The following is a 19,600-nucleotide window of genomic DNA, read 5'->3' on the forward strand; positions in this document are numbered from 1 at the left end:
CAGTCACCATCTGCAGTGATTTTGGAGCCCAGAAAAATAAAGTCAGCCACTGTTTCCACTGTTTCCCCATCTATCTGCCATGAAGTGATAGGACCAGATGCCATGATCTTCGTTTTCTGAATGTTGAGCTTTAAGCCAACTTTTTCACTGTCCTCTTTCACCTTCATCAAGAGGCTCTTTAGTTTCTTTTGCGGCACTTCCCAGGGCCTGCTTTTCTTTTATTCTTCCTGTCTCCTACAATACTGCTTAAATCACAGATTATTGTGAGAAATAAAAATTAAGTGTATGAAGCACCTGGCGTGTAATAGGTGCTCAGTAAATTGAGTTTTGTTCCTGCCAGAGTCTGTGTCACTAGTATTTTGGGCTGTAGAGTCTGGCTTCGTCTGTATGTTAGTGTAGCGCTCCCTTTCTAACAGCTTCAGGTCTGACACCTATAGAACAAAGGTTTGATAATATCAGCTTTACAGGCTTTGAGAATATTTTTTAAAGGATGTGAAACCACTATGAATTTTTGGTCTTAGTTGTTATCCTTGAAAGACATTAACCAAATATAACCCCCCTGGCACTTACTCTTTTGGAACTCTCCGGATGTAAGACAGATAAGAATCGTCAACCCTGAGGCTCCAGCCCCACAGAATGGAGCGGTGGTAGAGCCCTTCCTCTTGTTACTCAGGATGTAGCTGACACGGTGGGTGTTCACATGAGATGTGAGCTGCTTCTTTCACACTGATGGCATGAAGGCGTGCCTGGAGCTCAGGAACCAGGGGCCGCCTTAAGGAACCAGAGTAGTGACCAGTCACTGCATAAGACAACACCTAACCTTGCCAACACTAAATTTGTTTTTTCAGTATACAACAGCAAAGTTGCTTCAGTCGTGTCTGATTCTTTGTGATGCTATGGACTGTACCCACCCAGGCTCTCTGTTCATGGGATTCTGTAGGCAAGAATACTGGAGTGGACTGCCACGCCCTCCTCCTGGGGATCATCCCGACCCAGAGATCAAACCCATGGCTCTTGTGTTTCCTGCATTGGCAGGCAGGTTCTTTACCACTAGCACCTCCTGGGAAGCCCAGTATAGTAGTGTTCATTCTGAGTTAACTCCTTTAAACACAGTAGTTTATTCAGCTACTTGAAGATACATTTTATAGTTACCTGGTCTTGGTCAACCCATCCAGAGGTAGTATTACATAAAAGAATATTTTTGTTAAAATACATGAAAAAGAGCTGGTTACAGAGCCTGGCGTTCAGTATGATTCCACTTTTGTATGAGAAATTATATATGTAAATATATGCAGTGCAAACCATCTAGATAGAAGGCTCTATTCCAAAATCATTGTGAAGGATATGGCATTATGGTGACTTTTTTCCTTTGGTTTATGAATATATTTTAAATTCTGAAATAAACATGTAATTAAGTAAATACCTCCCCAACCCCCCAGTTAAGGGTAGTATCAGTCAAAATGAGATGTTTCCTAGGAGTCTACTGAAATGTGTATTTGGTTGTTGTCTGGGAATACTTTTTTCCTAGGGTAAATTTCTCTTCCTAACTCAGTTGCATGGAATTTGGGGTTCGAAGCTTTAAAGCTTCCCAACAACACATCAGATCTTGTTTCCAAAGTTTCAACCGAACCTCTAAGTAGCCCTAGTTCTTCCTACTAAGAATTGATGGCTTTCTGTGAGTTCAGTATACCTGGTGTTTTTGCTTTTCATAACAGAAACATTGCCATTTGCATTTTTAACATCTCCCTTTGTGTACATTGGATTCTTTTTAATGGAGCTTTTAAAATAATGTTGGTACTGAACCCTAATCTCAGGGGTTCTAATTTGGGGTGGGGTCTGGAAGTTGAATTTTTCATGTATCCAGATGGTTTTGAAGGTGGCCAAGATTGAGACACATTTCCCCAAGCCCTTGCTGGAGAGTTCTGTTGATTAATTATAAAGTAATAGAAACTTCTTACGAAAACTATTTGCGATGTAATGGGGTATAAAGTGAAATGTTTACCTTCTTCTCAGGCCAGCATCTATTTATGGTTCTTTATACAACTTTCTCAGAGAAGGCAATGGCACCTCACTCCAGTACTCTTGCCTCGAAAATCCCATGGATGGAGGAGCCTGGTAGGCTGCAGTCCATGGGGTCTCTAAGAGTCAGACACAACTGAGCGACTTCACTTTCACTTTTCACTTTCATGCATTGGAGAAGGAAATGGCAACCCACTCCAGTATTCTTGCCTGGAGAATCCCATGGACAGAGGAGCCTGGCGGGCTACAGTCCACGGTGTCGCAAAGAGTCGGACACGACTGAGCGACTTCACTTCACTTCACTTTGAGTTGCCTATCAGTTCATATGGATTAGAATCACACTGTTATTGGCTGCTGTATATTTGCCGTGCAGAGGTTCCCTGAACTCTTCAGCCTCTGAAAGCTCCATCTGGGATGCACTGCACTGCTCTAGTAGAAAGGACCCTGTTCCCTATCCATTCTTTGTCCTCACCTTCTGTTCTTGTTACCGTTGGAAAGGAGTCTGTGTGGACCACATTCAGTTGTATCCCTAGGATTTTATTTTATTTTATTTTTTTGGGTTTTTTTTTTTTTAATTTTATTTTATTTTTAAACTTTACATAATTGTATTAGTTTTGCCAAATATCAAAATGAATCCATCACAGGTATACATGTGCTCCCCATCCTGAACCCTCCTCCCTCCTCCCTCCCCATACCATCCCTCTGGGTCGTCCCAGTGCACTAGCCCCTAGGATTTTAAACTTTTACTAGGGTATGGTTTAACATTATGCCCTCACATTTTTCATTTGTTTATCATGAAATTATTCAGACATACTGCAATCGCCTATGTAATTTGCACCCTCCTAAAGAAACAGAGCATCACCAATACAGCTGAGCCCATAGTCCTCCCAGGTTCCTTCCTCTCCAGTCCCTCCAGAGTAACCGTCCTTTTTGACTCTGGTTTTTACTCCATGAATTTCTCTGTATTTTTACAATATAGGTATGTTTTGAAACAATACACAGAATTATTTGGCATGTTTTTAAACGTCTATAAGTGGCTTTCCCCCGCTCAGTGTTTTATTTATGAACTTTATTGTTGTGGATTCATATAATTCTAGTTCACTCATTTTTCTCTAATTGTGGTAGTCCATTGTATGCATGTACCATAGTTTATCCATTTTTCTTTATTAATATCTAATATCCAAATTGGTTGCAAATCTCAAAAGTGCTGATACTTGTCTTACACACATGTAGTACACAAGTGAGTTTGCTGATTCTAGACTTCATCTGGGAGTGGGATGGTAGAGTATAAGGAAACTGCACCTGTCTTGGTCTTCAAGGAGGCTGGACCAGTTTAGAATCCCATCAGCAGTGCGTAAAATTTTTCCTGATGCTTTAAAATGAATTAGAATAAGAATACCCATTTGATGATGTTTCTCTATATTCTCTAAAATTGCTCTTAAAGACATTTTCATTCCTGTTACTTAATGTGTTTTACATAAAGTACCATCTGATAAATCACTTTTTATTAATGCTAAGGAAATTTTTTTCCTTCATGTGCATACACTGCCTGTTTACAAAGAGATTTGAAGCAATTTATTAACCTTCCCTAAAAAACCACCAGGCCTCTTGTTTTCAGCGAATGGCTGCTTCCTCTTTAATTACTTTTTGTGTTGATTGCCAGGAAGGCAAGAGCTAAATTCAAGGCAGAAATGTGGAAACAAATTCGGGGTTTGTTTTTCCCCTTCTCTTTTTATATGGGACTATTTCTCCCATGAGTACTTCTATAGCATGATTCTGAGAACAGCTGTTTCAGAATCAGAGATTATTAAAAATGATATTTTCTAATAAGGCCTGTCACAGACCTATTATATTGGAATCTTTGGCCTGAGACCCTAAATTTAGCATTTTAAAAGCTCATGCTATATTTGCTGTTCAAATTTGAAAATCTGCTGTATGGCTTGTAATATTACTTTCCTATTCATTGTAACTCTTCTGTTATAAATATATTATTATTCAAAATCACTTCAAATCTTTTTTTTGCTCAGTGGAAAAAATAATAAAATCTAACATATATGCATAACATGTGGCTCCAGGCTGTATCTTTAAATTGGTTATTTTTGCATTATTAATTGGATATTTACAACACTAGGACTAAATTCATGTTTTGCTTAAATATTTATTGAGTACCTACTATGTGCTGTTTTATAAGGAGACTAAATAAACAGATGAAAAGCTATAAACAAGAGGCTTTGGGATGAATGTTGTAACCTCATTTGAATGTTGAACCTTTCTCTGAATAAGAAGCATTTTTTAAAAATAGAATTTTCTCAAACATATTCATTTGGCCATAATTGGTATATTTATATCAGTGTATTGTGATATATATACTCATCAGTGAAATATTTCTAGACATTTATTTCCAAAGATCATTAACATCTTTGAGTGCATCACTGAATTAAGATCTATTTTTTGTTATCCTGATAAATGCAAACTTAAACCTTATTCAGTGCTTTAGACTCAGTAGTTAAGTTTTAGAAAAGCGATGACTTATTGTCTAGTTTTAAAATAAAACAATTGGCTTCTCTCAGCATAATTTATGTCTATTTATGTCAGTTAAATGTTGGTAGAAAGGAGTATTTACATTAATTAGTAATTTTCATGCCACGCTCCCCACGTAAACTCTTTCTTATGGCCCCCAGCTTCAGCAATGCTGTGTAACCAGAATGGCTCCAGTGTGTTTATTTTGAGAGAGAATTTGAAGGTAATACGTCTTCAGATACTTAAATTAAATTATCTTAAATGTTTGCTTTTGGCTGTGTGGATGATAACTGGTCTGTTTGCCCAATTTAGTTTAATTCAGGACATATTGATTGAGTACCTACTGTGGAGTATTTATACTTTATTAAAAAATATATATATCCTGGTTGAATAGAAAGAAAACATCTTGAGTCAGTATGTGTTTGTCTAGTTGGTAGTAAATACTAGCACTAAAAACCACATTATATTTTACTAAATGAGTGGGCTGTTGAGAATTTTATTGGCATCAGAAATGTTACCTTATGAGTGTCTCTCTGGTTTATTTAGCTCCTATAGCTTTGTCTGCCAAACAGGAGATATCTCACTTCATCTTTTTGATGGGAAGTGGTTGTATGAATTTAATGCTTCAGAGTCACCTGAGGGTTTGATTTGGTTTAATTTTAAGTGTAGATTCCAGGCATGTCCCTGTAATGTAGATTCCCTGGAGATTCAAGTGTTACCAGTATGATGAAGGAGGTTTTGGGACTCTGTAATTAAGAACCCCTGCTTAGGTCTTCTCCTTCTTTAATTATGTACTTTTTTTTTTTTAACTGCGCTATATGAGCTCTTTGTATGTTTTGTAAATTAATCCCTTGTCAATCACATCATGTGCAAATATTTTCTTGTATTCTGTAGGCTGTCTTTTCATTTTGGTTACAGTTTCCTTTGTTGTGCAAAAGCTTTTAAGTTTTTAGGTCCCATTTGTTTATTTTTGCTTTTATTTTTGTTACTCTAAGAGATGTATCTAAAAAGATATTGCTGCAGTTTATGTCAAAGAGTGTCTGCCTATGTTTCCCTCTAGGAGTTTTGTAGTATTTGGTTCTGCCTTTAGGTCTTTAACCATTTTGAGTTTATTTTGTATATGGTATTGGACTTCCCTGGTGGCTCAGACAGTAAAGCGAGACCTGGGTTCGATCCCTGGGTCGGGAAGATCCCCTGGAGAAGGAAATGGCAACCCACTCCAGTATTCTTGCCTAGAAAATCCCATAGACGGAGGAGCCTGGTAGGCTACAGTCCATGGGGTCCCAAAGAGTTGGACACGACTGATATGGTATTAGAAAGCATTCCAATTTCAATCTTTTCAATTCTTTTCAATATAATGGTCCAATTTCCCAGCACAACTTATTGAAGAGACTAGAGACTGTCTTTTCTCCATTGTGTATTCTTGCTTCCTTTTTCATAGATCAATTGACCATAGTAGGTGCATGGGTTTATTTCTGAGCTTCCTACTGTGTTCCACTGATTATGTATGTGTTTTTGGTGCCAGTACCATACTATTTTTATTACTATAGCTTTGTACTATAATTTAAAGCCAGGTAGCCTGATTCTTCCAGCTCTGTTTTTCTTAAGATTGCTTTGGCTATTTGGGATCTTTAGTATTTCTATGAAACTTTAAAAAAATTTTGTTCCAGTTCTGTGAAAAATGCAATTGGTAGTTTGATAGGGATTACATTGAATGTATAGACATTTCTCCAAAGAAAACATAGAGATGGCCAATAGGCACATGAAAAAGTTCTCAGTCTTGCTAATTATTAGAGAAATGCAGATCAAAACTACAATGAGGTATCACCTCACTCCAGGCAGAAGGGCCATCATCAAAAAGTCTACTAATAATAAATGCTGAAGAGGGTGTTGGAAATAAAGGAGCCCCCCTACACTGTTGGTGGGAATGTAAATTGGCACTGCCAGTATGGAGAACAATATGGAGTTCTTTAAAAAACTAAAAAATAGAGTTGCCATATGATCCAACAATCCCCCTCCTGAGTGTATATCTGGACAAAGGTATAATTTGCAAAGATACATGCACCCAGTGTTCATAGCAGCACTATTTACATAGCCAAGACATGGAAGCAACCTAAATGTCCATTGACAGATGACTGGATAAAGATGTATGTGCACAATGGAATATTACTCAGCCATAGAAAAGAATGACATATTGTCATTTGCAGCAACAGGAATGGACCTAGAGATTATCATGCTCAGTGAAGTAAGCCAGACAGAGAGAGAAGAATATCATATGATATTGTTTATCAGATCAGTCGCTCAGTCGTGTCCGACTCTTTGCGAGCCCATGAATCGCAGCACTCCAGGCCTCCCTGTCCATCACCAACTCCCGGAGTTCGCTGAGACTCACGTCCATCGAGTCAGTGATGCCATCCAGCCATCTCATCCTCTATCGTCCCCTTCTCCTCCTGCCCCCAATACCTCCCAGCATCAGAGTCTTTTCCAGTGAGTCAGCTCTTCGCATCAGGTGGCCAAAGTACTGGAGTTTCAGCTTTAGCATCATTCCTTCCAAAGAAATCCCAGGGCTGATCTCCTTCAGAATGGACTAGTTGGACCTCATGTGGAATCTAAAAAAAAAATACAGTTGAACCTGTTTACAAAACAGAAACAGACCTGCAGACATAAAAAGCAAACTTATGGTTACCAAAATGGAAGGGAAGAGGGGATAAATTTGGAGGTTGGGATTAACATTTACACACCACTGTATATAAAATAGATAACCAGCAAGGACCTACGGTATAGTACTGCTGCTGCTGCTGCTAAGTCGCTTCAGTCGTGTCCGACTCTTGTTGACCCCATAGATGGCAGCCCACCAGGCTCCCCCGTCGCTGGGATTCTCCAGGCAAGAACACTGGAGTGGGTTGCTATTTCCTTCTTCAGTGCATGAAAAGTGAAAGTGAAGTCACTCAGTCGTGTCCGACTCTTAGTGAGTGCATGGACTGCAGCCTACCAGGCTCTTCCAGCCATGGGATTTTCCAGGCAAGAGTACTGGAGTGGGGTGCCATCACCTTCTCCGACTGTATAGTACAGAAATTCTAAAAAATATTCTGTGATAACCTGTAAGTGAAAAGAATCTGAAAAAGAATACACACAAACACACATGTATCTGAATCATTGTGCTGTACACCTGAAACTAACACAACATTGTAAATCAACTATTTATTGTTGTTTAGTCGCTCAGTTGTGTCTTTTGTGACCCCATGGACTGTAGTCCACCAGGCTCCTCTGTCCGTGGGATTTTCCAGGCAAGAGTGCTGCAAAATACTGCCGTTTCCCCCTCCAGGGGATCTTCCCAACTCAGGGATTGAACCCCCATCTCTGTGTCACCTGCATTGCAGGTGGATTCTTTACCACTGAGCCATTGGGGAAGCCCTCTATACTTACATTTTTTTTAAAATAAAATATTCTTTAAAAAAGAACCTCTGCAAGTGACTCAGAAATATATCCAGGTTTAGGAGCTATTATTCAGTCTCCATGCTGGACGTTTTACACAAGGGAAAACAGATTGTGATTTGCTCAAGCTCATACAGTTATAACAATGCCTCCTTTGATTGTGTCGGATTTCCCTCTTATTAACTAATACTTATTAATTAATAAGGTTAGTTTTTGCCCTCATGACTGATTAATCTTATCCTTCCTTTGATGGCTTTAATTGTTTGTGTTTTTTTTTTCACAGAAAATAGTTAAGAAATAGTTAATTATTTTCCTTTGAATTTCTTGGGACCATCCCCCTGAGTAGACTAGTAGATGTTTTGAGAAATGGTTTGCCCACCCGGCACACTGTGAGTTTCTTTTGCTAGGAGAGCACCTTGTCCTTCTTGCGTGGCCTGCATGTACTCTGTAGGTGGTTCTAGTGGTTGTGGTTTCATGTGAGCCCATAACAGTCTGGCATTCCTGGATTGCTGCCTTGATTCTCAGCATGTTTCCAGCGACCCAGAAAGATTGCTGTAGTGGTTTTTTGCTTGGTTATGTTCGCAGTTCACTGTCATAGTTGTTATAAATTGACTTTAAATACCATAGTGTGATCTGATTGCAGCTGTTAGTAGAAACAGGTAAACTAGAGAAATAAACCTTTTTCTTTTCTATTATAATAATCTCGTTGCTGCTAATAAGGTATTTTTGATATTGGTAGAAGAAAGCTGGTTATTTTTCTTGGTAATTACAATCATTTTGCCTTGTCTTAAAGTAATGATACAGTAGAATATAAAGTGTTTTAAATGTATCAGTAGAGTACAAAGTATTTTAATGTATTGTGATTTTTTAAATTAACATGTGTTTTTCTGATGACACTGTAAAGCTTGTTCATTGCAAATTTAAAGCTATAGAAAAGCTCAAAAAGGAAAAAAATTTAGATCACCTGTAATTCCATGACCTGAAAACCATTGTTCTTTAGGTATATGACCTTCCAGACTTTTAAAAAGTGCACATGTATAGTGGTAAGTTATTTGTGATTTCATTGCATTGCTGGGTTAATGTTTATGTTTACTTAAATGTGATACAAATCTACTACTTCACATTTCTGTATGCCTTTTAAATGCCATGGTGTATAAACAGTTTTCAATATTTGGTAATCATTTTCAGCTTTTTCTTTTCTTAGATTTCAACTTTTTTTCCCTTAGACCACCCTTCTTAAAAATTAGAGTATTTTGCTATTCAGGAGATTATTTTCCTTTTGTAAAATTTATATAATATGCAAAAAAAAACCAAACAAACCCAAGCGAAGATACCAATACTGCACAAAATTCTGCAGAGTTTTTAGCAAAGTGAAGTGAGTAGAACATCTTCAGTTTCAAAAAGAAGGCAAAATGAGCTAATATAAAAGGCCTTCTGTACAAAACAGAGTGCAAATAGAGTGTGATTTCACTTATCTGAGAAACTAGAAGAGGTAAATTTGTAGAGACAAGCGCTGAGGGAAGGGGAGATTGGGAAGTTAGTTTTTAAAGAGTTATTTTGAGATCATGAAAAAGTTCTGCTGATGGATAGTAGTGATGACTGTACAGCGTTGTGAATGTGCTTAATACACTGAATTATGCACCTAAAAATGTTAAAATGGTAAAGTTTAGTTGTGTGTGTGTGTGTGCATGCTGTTGTTGTTATTTAGTTGCTGAGTCGTGTCCAGCTCTTTTGTGACCCCGTGGACTGTAGCCCATCAGGTGCCTCTGTCCATGGGATTTCTTGGGCAAGGAGTGGGTTGTCGTTTCCTTCTCCAGAGAATTTTCCCAGCCTAGGGATCAAACCTGAGTCTGCTGCATTGGCAGGCGAATTCTTTACACTGAGCTACCTGGGAAGCCATGTATGTATGTATGTGTGTGTGTATATATATATATATATATATATATATAAAATAATATATACTTTTATTATGTCAAAAAATACCGATGCATACAAATAATCTTTGCCTCTATTTAGCAATTTTGATATTTAAGCTCCAGTTACTTTCTTTCAATATAAAGAATCTTTTTCCCCCCTGTTAATTGCAGTATTTCTCTCATGCTAGCATTTTCCTTTCACAAGGCCCAGAGATTGTGTTTTGAATGGACAGAGGCCCACCCATTTGCTATAATTTAGAAACATCTAGAATGTTATTTCAAAATATCAAGACTTCATAAAAACAAACCCTTGTTCAAATTTTCATGAAAGTGTTCTTGACTTTAGAAACTGATTCAAAAAAGTAGTAATTTCTTTTCTCCATTAATGCTTTATTAAGCTTTGTTGACCTATATAAGGGTTATAGACGAGGAGTGGGTAGGGGATTAGAAAGATTAGTGAGCCTCCACTCCTAAAAATATCAGAGTGATTTTTTTTTTCTTAATCACATATCTGTAACCTGTCTACTCAGAGCAAACTCTGAGATGAAACCTAAAGAGTGCGTTTCCCATTTTTCACTGCATATGAATACAAATACAGGCAGAATGATAACAATGACATATGTTCTGAAATTCCTTAAATCTCTAATATATTTTAACATTTGAAAAAATTCAGTATCATTGTCTTGTAGTATGTCTTGTAAATGCTTGTTGGAGTGATAGAAAATTAGAGACTTTTTGTTAAGGATGCTAAACCTTGCCTTGTTTTTAAGTTATTTTAGGCAGTTTACTGGGATATATACAACAGAGCAGGATAATAAGAAAGTAAAATGGTATTCAAAGGTCAAGGAGAAATTAGCATAGAAACATTAGATGAAGTCACAGTTGCTGTTTGCTATTATTTTAAGATGTTATTCAATTGTTTCCTAGTAACCAGGACTAAAAGGAAAATGTGTTTAGTGATAAAATTCTTTGTCCATCAGAATCTTACAAAGTTATTATATTGCTGAAGTTTATGGGAAAAATTAATTTCTTAAGAAGAATCTCTTAAATTTCTTAGGAGAAGTTAACAGAAAATATTTTTATCAATGAACAAGTTGCCACAGTGACAAACACATACTTCCCCAGTGACCCCAGTGACTGTTTAATTGCCAGCATTTCTTCATTGTCTGCTGAGCAGCATTGCTACTTTATCATCAGGTGCTATGGAAAAATGGAATTGTGAAAGAAAATGTGTTGGCTGCTAATAATGCAGTGGCCTTCAGACTGTTCTACAGGGTGTTAATATTCCACAGAGCCCCCTCTAGGTGGGAAGGTGAGCCTCATAGTGCTGGGCTCTTGGCCACATCAGTGTTCCTTTTGTCTCGTCTGCAGAGTGAGTTTCTTTATAAGATTTCATGTGAACAAAGGATTTAACAGGTAAAAAGATATTTGAAAACCACTGGTCTTATAGAGTCGAGATCATTGTTTAATAAAAATACATCCAAGATCCACCCAAACCTGGCCCAACCTTCTTAAGGACAGAAACCCTGTAATACCGTGAGACATGCTGATACCATGGGATTTGGTTTCACGCGTTTTGATGCCATGCGGGCTTCCCAGGTGGCGCTAGTGGTAAAGAATCCACCTGCCAATGCAGGATGCAAGAGACGCAGGTTCGATCCCTGGGTCAGGAAGATCCTTTGGAATAGGAAGTGGCAAGCTGCTCTAGTATTTTTGCCTGGAAAGTTCCATGGACAGAGAGGCCTGGAAGGCTACAGTTCATGGGGTTGCAAAGAGTTGGACATGACTGAGCACGCACACACAGATCAATATATAAAGCCACCCACCTATCAGCCAAAGATATGTTCGTGTCATCAGTTCACAATCAGGAATAAAATAAAATATCGTTAAGTGAGGATCAAACATTAATATTCTGAAGAATTCAGTGTGGTTGCAGAGATAGGGAAGTTTAATCTTCTTGCTTTGTGGTAGGGAATGTATTGATAAAGTGAACTTTGAAATTGAGGTGAATAACAGAATTTGAACTCTGATAAAGTAACGAGAATGCTCCTAAGTTAGCAACATTTCAGAAATTATGTTTTGTGGTTACCGATTTGAAAATAGATAAAATCAGCAGCACTTTGAGTAAACCCCTATCACCTCCATCAGAGATGTAATTAATTATAGTTTCTAAATGCCACTAGATCAGTTCTAAGGCTCCACCAGTCTTGCATGGGGGCGAATTACACTCTGTCTCCTGCCCACTGCAGGGTTCCAGTCACAGATTGATGAAGGCTCGGTTTCACCATGAGTTCCTCCAGAAATAAGAGATATATTATCCTCCCGTGGGTCACATGTGAACTGTTGTATAAAAGCTAAATTGCTGAAGGTATCTTTGCTGAGAAAATATTAATAGTTACAGCATTTACAAAGCTGGCTAGTGGGTCAGAGTCAATTCTAGGTTTTGCTGCTGACTGAGTTGCCTGGAGTGCATATACCTAATTTCATCCCCGCACCCCAGTTTCTTTTGTGCATTTTCCGAAATGTGTTCTATAGACCATTATTGTCAGACCATTATTGTAGACCTTGAAACTCCAGGGGAAGTTTCAAGGGCCTGTGGTTAAATGAGTTTGAAATGCTGTGTGCTAGATATGCTGTAAGAAATGCATAATGTGTAGTAGAATATTAAAGGCTCTGAGAAGTCTTATAGGAAAGAACTCCTAAATCTTTTGAACCTGTTTCTTGACATCTCTAAAGCACTTCTATTCCATGAAGTCCACTTTAGAAACCTGTATTAGGTGTCTTAGGCTATTAAACTTTTATACTTTTAGTTTGAATAAAAAATAGTTTTATCTTATTCAATGTGGTCCTTTAATTTGTAATATCAGTGTGGAATCTTAAGGAAACACTGGAAAAAGCCTTTGACTGTACAGTATACTATTACTCATGGATTTTAAACACAGCAACACAGACAAGTATTATTTTGCCCTGTAAATACCAAAACTTCTGTTTGAAATGACTAGTCAGAAAATGGCCTAGTCAGAGGTTCCCCTGCTTTTCAAGAGCTCTGTCCAATACATTGGATTCTCTCCAGAATGTTTCTATAAAGTGCCGTTTGATGTTAGACACAGTTTACATACAACATTTTTTTGGTTTGCTTAATATAATTTCAGCTGTTATTGGCTCAAAGTACATAGACTCATGGAACTCTTTTATAATGATCGTTCAGAAAATAATGTCTGGCATCCTAATAATGAGGGAAAATCAAGATGTTGTCGTTTTGTTTATAGGATGGGGGCTGCAGATAACATATATAAAGGACAGAGTACATTTATGGAAGAACTGACTGACACGGCAGAAATAATAAGAAAAGCAACACCACAGTCTTTGGTTATCTTGGATGAATTGGGAAGGGGGACGAGCACCCATGATGGAATCGCCATTGCTTATGCTACACTTGAGCATTTCATTAGAGATGTAAGTATCTTGCGTACCTTTTTTGTATCCTGACCTCAGTTTCTAAATATTCAACACTATCTTTGTTATAGTTGATCCTATTCCTGCAATTGATCATTCAGATGCTATACGTGGAACTCAAGTAGATTGGCCCTAAATAATGTTTGAGTTCTTTAATGTGTCTTCCTTTATTTAGCTGAAGTGGAATAAACCTGGTCAGTAGGAGAAAGGCCTCCTTGGCAATATTTCCACCTAGAAACTGTATCTTACTATCCTTGACAAACTAAATTAAGATCAGAGACCATCTACCTTCAACCCAATCCTTGAGAAAGGAACCAAATAAAAGATAGTACCATTTTTGCCTTGTGAAATACTTTTTCTCAGCAGTATCCTAAAAGATCTCCATATAAGGCCTTTGAGCTGATCTTCTTGAGTCTCTGTTTTAGTAACCCCCCTCCTTCAGTGTGTGTCCTTTTTTTTTTTCAGAGTTTGTTCCTAAGCATCTCAATGTACAATTTTACTTGTGTAAAACTTTCTATCCCTGTCACTTTCATCAAACTCTCCCCATTACATAGTTAATGATGATATATTTTGTTAAGACAAATATTTTCTTTAAAAAAAGAAATTTTGTATTTGCAAAAAGGTATAGCTCAGGAACTTTTCTTTAATCATTATAGGAACTATATATCATGGATTCAATAAAGTCCTATATCTACCTCCAAAACACATTTTTTTAACATTCAGTTAAGAATACTACTTACCTGTAAAAAATGAAATTTTGCCACGTTAAGCATCATAGATAGGCGTTATGCTAAGGGAAATAGGTCAGAGAAGGACAAATACGGTAGGATATCACTTTTTATGTAGAGTCAAAAAATACAGCACACTAGTGAATATAACAAAAGAGAAGTAGACTCGCAGATATAGAGAACACACTGTTGGTTACCAGTGGGAGAGGGAACGGGGAGAGGCATTATAAGGTTAGGAGGAAAAAGGGATGTTACGGGATTATAAATCATGTGTGTGAAACTTTTGAAAATTGTAATGTGCTATAGAATTTAAAGAATTTTTCACTTAATAAAAAATTATTTAAGATACTCCTTTTTTTTGAGCCTTCAGGAGCAAATTATGACAGAGCTGAACTTGTCAACTTTGAATTTAATTGTATCTACTCTGTAGAAGTCTATCAGTTACTATGACCACATAACACATTACCCCTAAACTTAGTGGCTTAAAACAACAATAATCATTCATGATCTCTCGGAGTGTCTGGAGGTGAGGAAACTGGGAGCAGCTTGGCTGGGTGGTTTTGGCTCAGGGCCTCTGCTGAGGTTGCAGTCTGGTTGTCGGCCAGGGCTGGAGGATCCTCTTACAGTGTGGCTCAGTCACATGGCTGGCAAGCTGGTGAGGCGATTGGCCAGGGCCCTCAGTTCCTTACCTCGTGGGCCTCTCCATGGGCTGCTTGAGCATCCTTACAGAGGGGCGTCTGGCTTCCCCCAGAGGGAGGCATTCCAAGAGGCCAAGGTTAGAAGCAACAGAGCATTTGATTTTGCCATCATGTTGTTGAGTACACAGGGCCAGCGCTCTTCAGTGTGGGAAGAGGGTCCTCCAGAGCATGAACAACGAGGAGTGAAGATCGCTAGGGCCACGTTAGAGTCTGTCTGCCAGAAGCAGTTTGTCAAAATTCCAGAGAGTTATTTAAGAATCTTCAGGAACAAATTATGACAGAAGTGAATTTGTCACTTCTGTTTTCATTGCTTCTATAGCAGTTTTTGGATATTATAAATGTTGGTGAAGAAAGTCTTAGGTAAAATTTATCTTGGAGGAAAGTCACTGAAGAGGATTCTTCAGGAACAAGAGTTCTAACCTTTTTATGGTTGAAAATCTTTATTTTTCATGATGTCTATTGATCACTAGAATGGGGAAGAGAGGAGGAATTGGGGGAGGCTCTGTGTTGCTGCATTAAGCTGAGTGTGGCCTTGATGAGGGCAGTGGTGTAACCCAAACCCTTAGATCTTCCAGCTAGAAATGCCTTTCAGCTAAGGGAAGGGGCTCCAGGGAGCCAGCTGGTCCTAAGATGCTTCAGGGCAGATTTTAAGAGCAACTTGTCAAAGAAACCCTGCCTTAATAAGTTTATTTGTACTTGTTTTTAGACAGAAGACATATGTTCTGACTTTTAATAAGGCAGATGGCAGATGAATCAAAACGAGTTCTTTAATTCGATTACTCTTTTCTGCTAATTTTTAGACCAAGATTTGATGTTAACTTCCCCTAAGACAAGGGTTTCTAGAATACATAGAACGTGTGCTTTGAAACAATGCTAATTAAGTAACTCACAAGTCCGTACTGATAGTGACAACACAAAAGTAAATTTTAAAATGGTGGGGGTAGGGTGGGAAGAAGGGAAAGCTCTACATTACAAAATGTCAGCTAATAAATAGAGAATGCTGTTTTTTAAATTGACGTTTATCAACTCTGACGATAATGACCGATTCTGGCAGTGATGATCAATAGATGGTAAGATTGTTGGAGAAAATGATAGTCACACAGTTTCAAAGTGTAACCCCACAAGTTATTTATTAATTAATTAAGAAGAAAGGTGTCAGTACAGTGAAGAATGGGCACGCACTTAAACCAAATAATCAGATTTAGCATCCCCGATAATAGATCAGATTGACACCGTGTGCCTTTTGATGTGATATATTGGAAAGATTATGTCACCTACATGTATATGTAATATTCCTGGCATTAAATTTTGATCTGAATTTAATCAGGAGAAAACAATCAGGTGAATCCAAACTGAGAGAGATTATGCAAAACAACTATCTTGGATACTTCAAAAATTTTAAAGACATAAAAGTCAAAAAAAAGAGAAGTCTGGAGAAGTCTTCTAAATTAATGGATACTAAATAGACATGACCAGATGTACTACATGAGTCTTGATTTTTTTTTTAAATATAAAGAGGTTTCTAGGGACTTCCCTGGTGATCCAGTGGCTGAGACTTCCAATACAGGGGGCCTGGGTTCAATCTATGGTTCGGGAACTAGATTCCACATGCCGCAACTAAGACCCAGCATAGCCAAATAAATAAATATATTTAAAAAAAAGAAATTTCTAAAGAACATTATTGGGACAGTAAGAGAAATTCACAGACTACATAGTTAATAAACAGTGTCAGTGAAAGTGTTAGTTGCTTTAGTTGTGTCTGATTGTTTGCCACCCCGTGGACTGTAGCCCACCAGGCTCCTCTGTCCATGGAATTCTTCAGGCAAGAACATTGGAGTGGGTTGCCATTTCCTTCTCCAGGGGATCTTTCCAACACAGGGATTGAACCTGGGTCTCCTACATTACAGGCAGATTCTTTACCCTTTGAGCCACCCGGGAAGCCCAAATAGTGATGTATCAATGTTAAATTTCTTGAGCATAATAACTTTATTTTGGTTATGGAGGAGAATGTTTTTATTCTCAGAAGATAGAATCTTAAGTATTTAAGGATAAAGTTTCATGATGTCTGCAGTTCTTAAATGGTTCAGGAAAAAAACTATGTGTGTTCATGTGAGTGTGTGTAGAGGAGGGAGGAAGGAAGAAAGGGGAAATACAGCAAAATATTAACAAATGGCTGTCTAGATAAAGAATATATGAATGTTCATTGTACTTTTCTTGCAGCTTTTATGAAGGTTTGAAATTTTTCAAAATAAAGTTGGAGAAAATTTTAAATTTAAAAATAAAATAACTTTCATTATGTCTCACTGCTTTAGGTGAAATCCTTAACCCTGTTTGTTACCCATTATCCACCAGTTTGTGAACTGGAAAAAAGTTACTCACAGCAGGTGGGGAATTATCACATGGGATTTTTGGTTAACGAGGATGAAAGCAAACAGGATGCAGGTATGAATTGTTCTTGCCGTAAGTACAACTATCATTCTGTTGGCTTTTGTGACGAATAACCCAAAGTTCATAGGAGTATGAACTTACTGCTTATTAATAATAAAACTGTGAATGTCGATTGTAATTGACATTTGTCCAACATCATTTTCTCTAAGCTTTGGGTCAAACAGAGTTTGCATTTCTCCTCGCCATCTCTGAGTCCTTCTCTAGCCCTCTTTATCTCATTTTTCTTCAAGAAGAAGGTGGGGTGAGGGGGGAACATTTAGATTTTACTCCTAGGTCCATCTTAGGAAAGATGCCTTAACAGTCAACTATATTAGTCATCTTTGAAAAATACTCAATATATTTCCCAAAATATGATTTAACATGAATTACTTACTAAGAGCAATATTCTATACTTGCTGTTCAGTCGCTCAGTTGTGTCTGACTCTTTATGACCCCATGAACTGCAGCACACAAGGCTTCCCTGTCCTTCACCATCTCCTGGAGTTTGTTCATACTTGTGTCCATTGAGTTGATGATGCCATCCAACCATCTCACCCTCTTTTGCCCCCTTCTCCTCTTGTCCTCAATCTTTCTCAGCATCAGGGTCTTTTCTAGTGAGTGGGCTCTTCACATCATGTGGCCAAAGTATTGGAGCTTCAGCTTCAGCATCAGTCCTTCCAATGAGTATTCAGGGTTGGTTTCCTTTAGGATTGACTAGTTTGATCTCGTTGCAGTCCAAGGGACTCTCAAGAGTCTTTTGCAGCACCATAGTTTGAAAGCATCAATTCTTCGGCACTCAGTCTTCTTTATAGTCCAACTCTCTCATCCATGAGTAACTGCTGGAAAAATCATAGCTATGACTATACGGACCTTTGTCGGCAAAGTGATGTCTCTAGTATTCTATACTGGACATATGTTTTATCTGAATTTGACAAGGAAAGTGAATCTCAGGTAAATTGGATCCCCCATGTCAGGCACCTGGGTGGGAGCTGAGTTGAACCTAGAATCCATGTCTTCTGCCTGCAGGTTCTTTTCATCTCTGTTAGAACTGCTATGTGAGAGTTACAATATTTTTTTCTTAGCCTTCCACTTACTACTCATGTCACAGAAATGAAACATTTCATGAAAAAAGAATGTCATTAGCCAATAAAAAAATTCAAGTGCTGTTAGTAATGTAGTAGATTTTAGCATTTTTCCCCATGCTCAGTAGTAATTTTTTTAAGCCACCAGCCTGTGGGCCAGTGATGGTTTACACAGTTGGTGTGCTACAATGGAAAATCCATTATCCAAGATACTTCATAGTCCAGATTTTATTTTGGAAAAGTACTAAGTAAGGATGGACCTGAAAAAGAAATCAAGCAACTGGCCCAAATAAAACAAAAGCAGTGGACCTGAGATAAATACAATGTTAGGCAATCCTTGCCTTTCGCCACCATGCGATCTTGAAAAACACACCATAAATTCTCTCATGGAAACAGTTTCACATCTATTCATCTGCATCCAAAGTGACCAGAGGAGCTCATAAGCTAAAACTCCATGGGATAAACAAAACAGATTTCACCAACAGGGGAGGGAGAGTCAGTGGTAAGCGTTTGATGTGAACTAACTGCTAACCCAGACCCTTATATCTTAAGTGTTTTGACTTTTTATTTTATTGATTTAAATTTTTATTCATGAACAGAATTTTAGAAAAACTAAATGATGCTAAAGACAGGTGCTAACAGCAGTGGTCCCCTCTTCCATGCTTTTCCTACACGGCCCCTCCTCCCTCCAGTCCCAAGGCAGCTGTTTTTGGTTCTTTCATCCGTCCGTTTCTTCCCTGGGTCTAAATACTGTGCTTATTTTCCTATCTCTTGGTTCACCAGCCTGACAGTATTACTGACTGCTTGTGTTAAATGAGGGTCTTCAGTCCTCCCTTCCCCTTTCCTCCTAGTGTAATGGTTTCACATTTTTCCTATTTCATTCGAATTCATTGTTTCACTGTTACTGCCATTAGGTATTGCTTACTCCTGAGGCACATAAGGAGACAAGTATGTTTTCTTTCTTTTACACCTTTTTTCTCCAAGGTCATAATTAATTGTTTTTATTCTTTCATTTCATTGTTTTGAGTCTCTTGTTGATTCTATCCTCTAGTAACTGTAAAACGCCTCTCTAGACAGTTTTCACATGATTGCACCTGTTGATTACAGGTTTCCTTACTGCGGTCATTCCTCCTGGAGTCCTATGTCCTCCTGCTCATCTGAACTGGTTTCTCCCTAGACCTCAGCTGTTGTCCCGAGACCTGCCTTGGTGTCATTCTGGGATGTTTCTTAACCTGTCTTCTGTTTGTTTACTTGCAAGTAACAGAATGCTTGGACTCACTCTGGCTCAGACAATGAGGATAAATACAATCTTGTATTAT

The 19,600-nt window shown here is 38.1% G+C and overlaps 1 protein-coding gene across 3 annotated transcripts in view; it reads left to right on the plus strand.

Moving 5' to 3' along the window:
- MSH3 (mutS homolog 3) overlaps positions 1 to 19,600 on the plus strand; it is a 185,987-nt gene that overhangs the window by 155,916 nt on the left and 10,471 nt on the right. For all 3 annotated transcript variants that reach the window (XM_010863368.1, XM_010863367.1, XM_010863366.1), the window contains exons 21-22: positions 13,160 to 13,346; positions 17,085 to 17,214. In XM_010863368.1, coding sequence (XP_010861670.1) covers positions 13,160 to 13,346; positions 17,085 to 17,214 — 317 coding nt within the window. The remainder of the gene's footprint in view (positions 1 to 13,159; positions 13,347 to 17,084; positions 17,215 to 19,600) is intronic.

Source organism: Bison bison, unplaced genomic scaffold (genome assembly GCF_000754665.1).
Source record: "Bison bison bison isolate TAMUID 2011002044 unplaced genomic scaffold, Bison_UMD1.0 scf7180017864490, whole genome shotgun sequence".
Classification (NCBI taxonomy): Eukaryota; Metazoa; Chordata; class Mammalia; order Artiodactyla; family Bovidae; genus Bison; species Bison bison.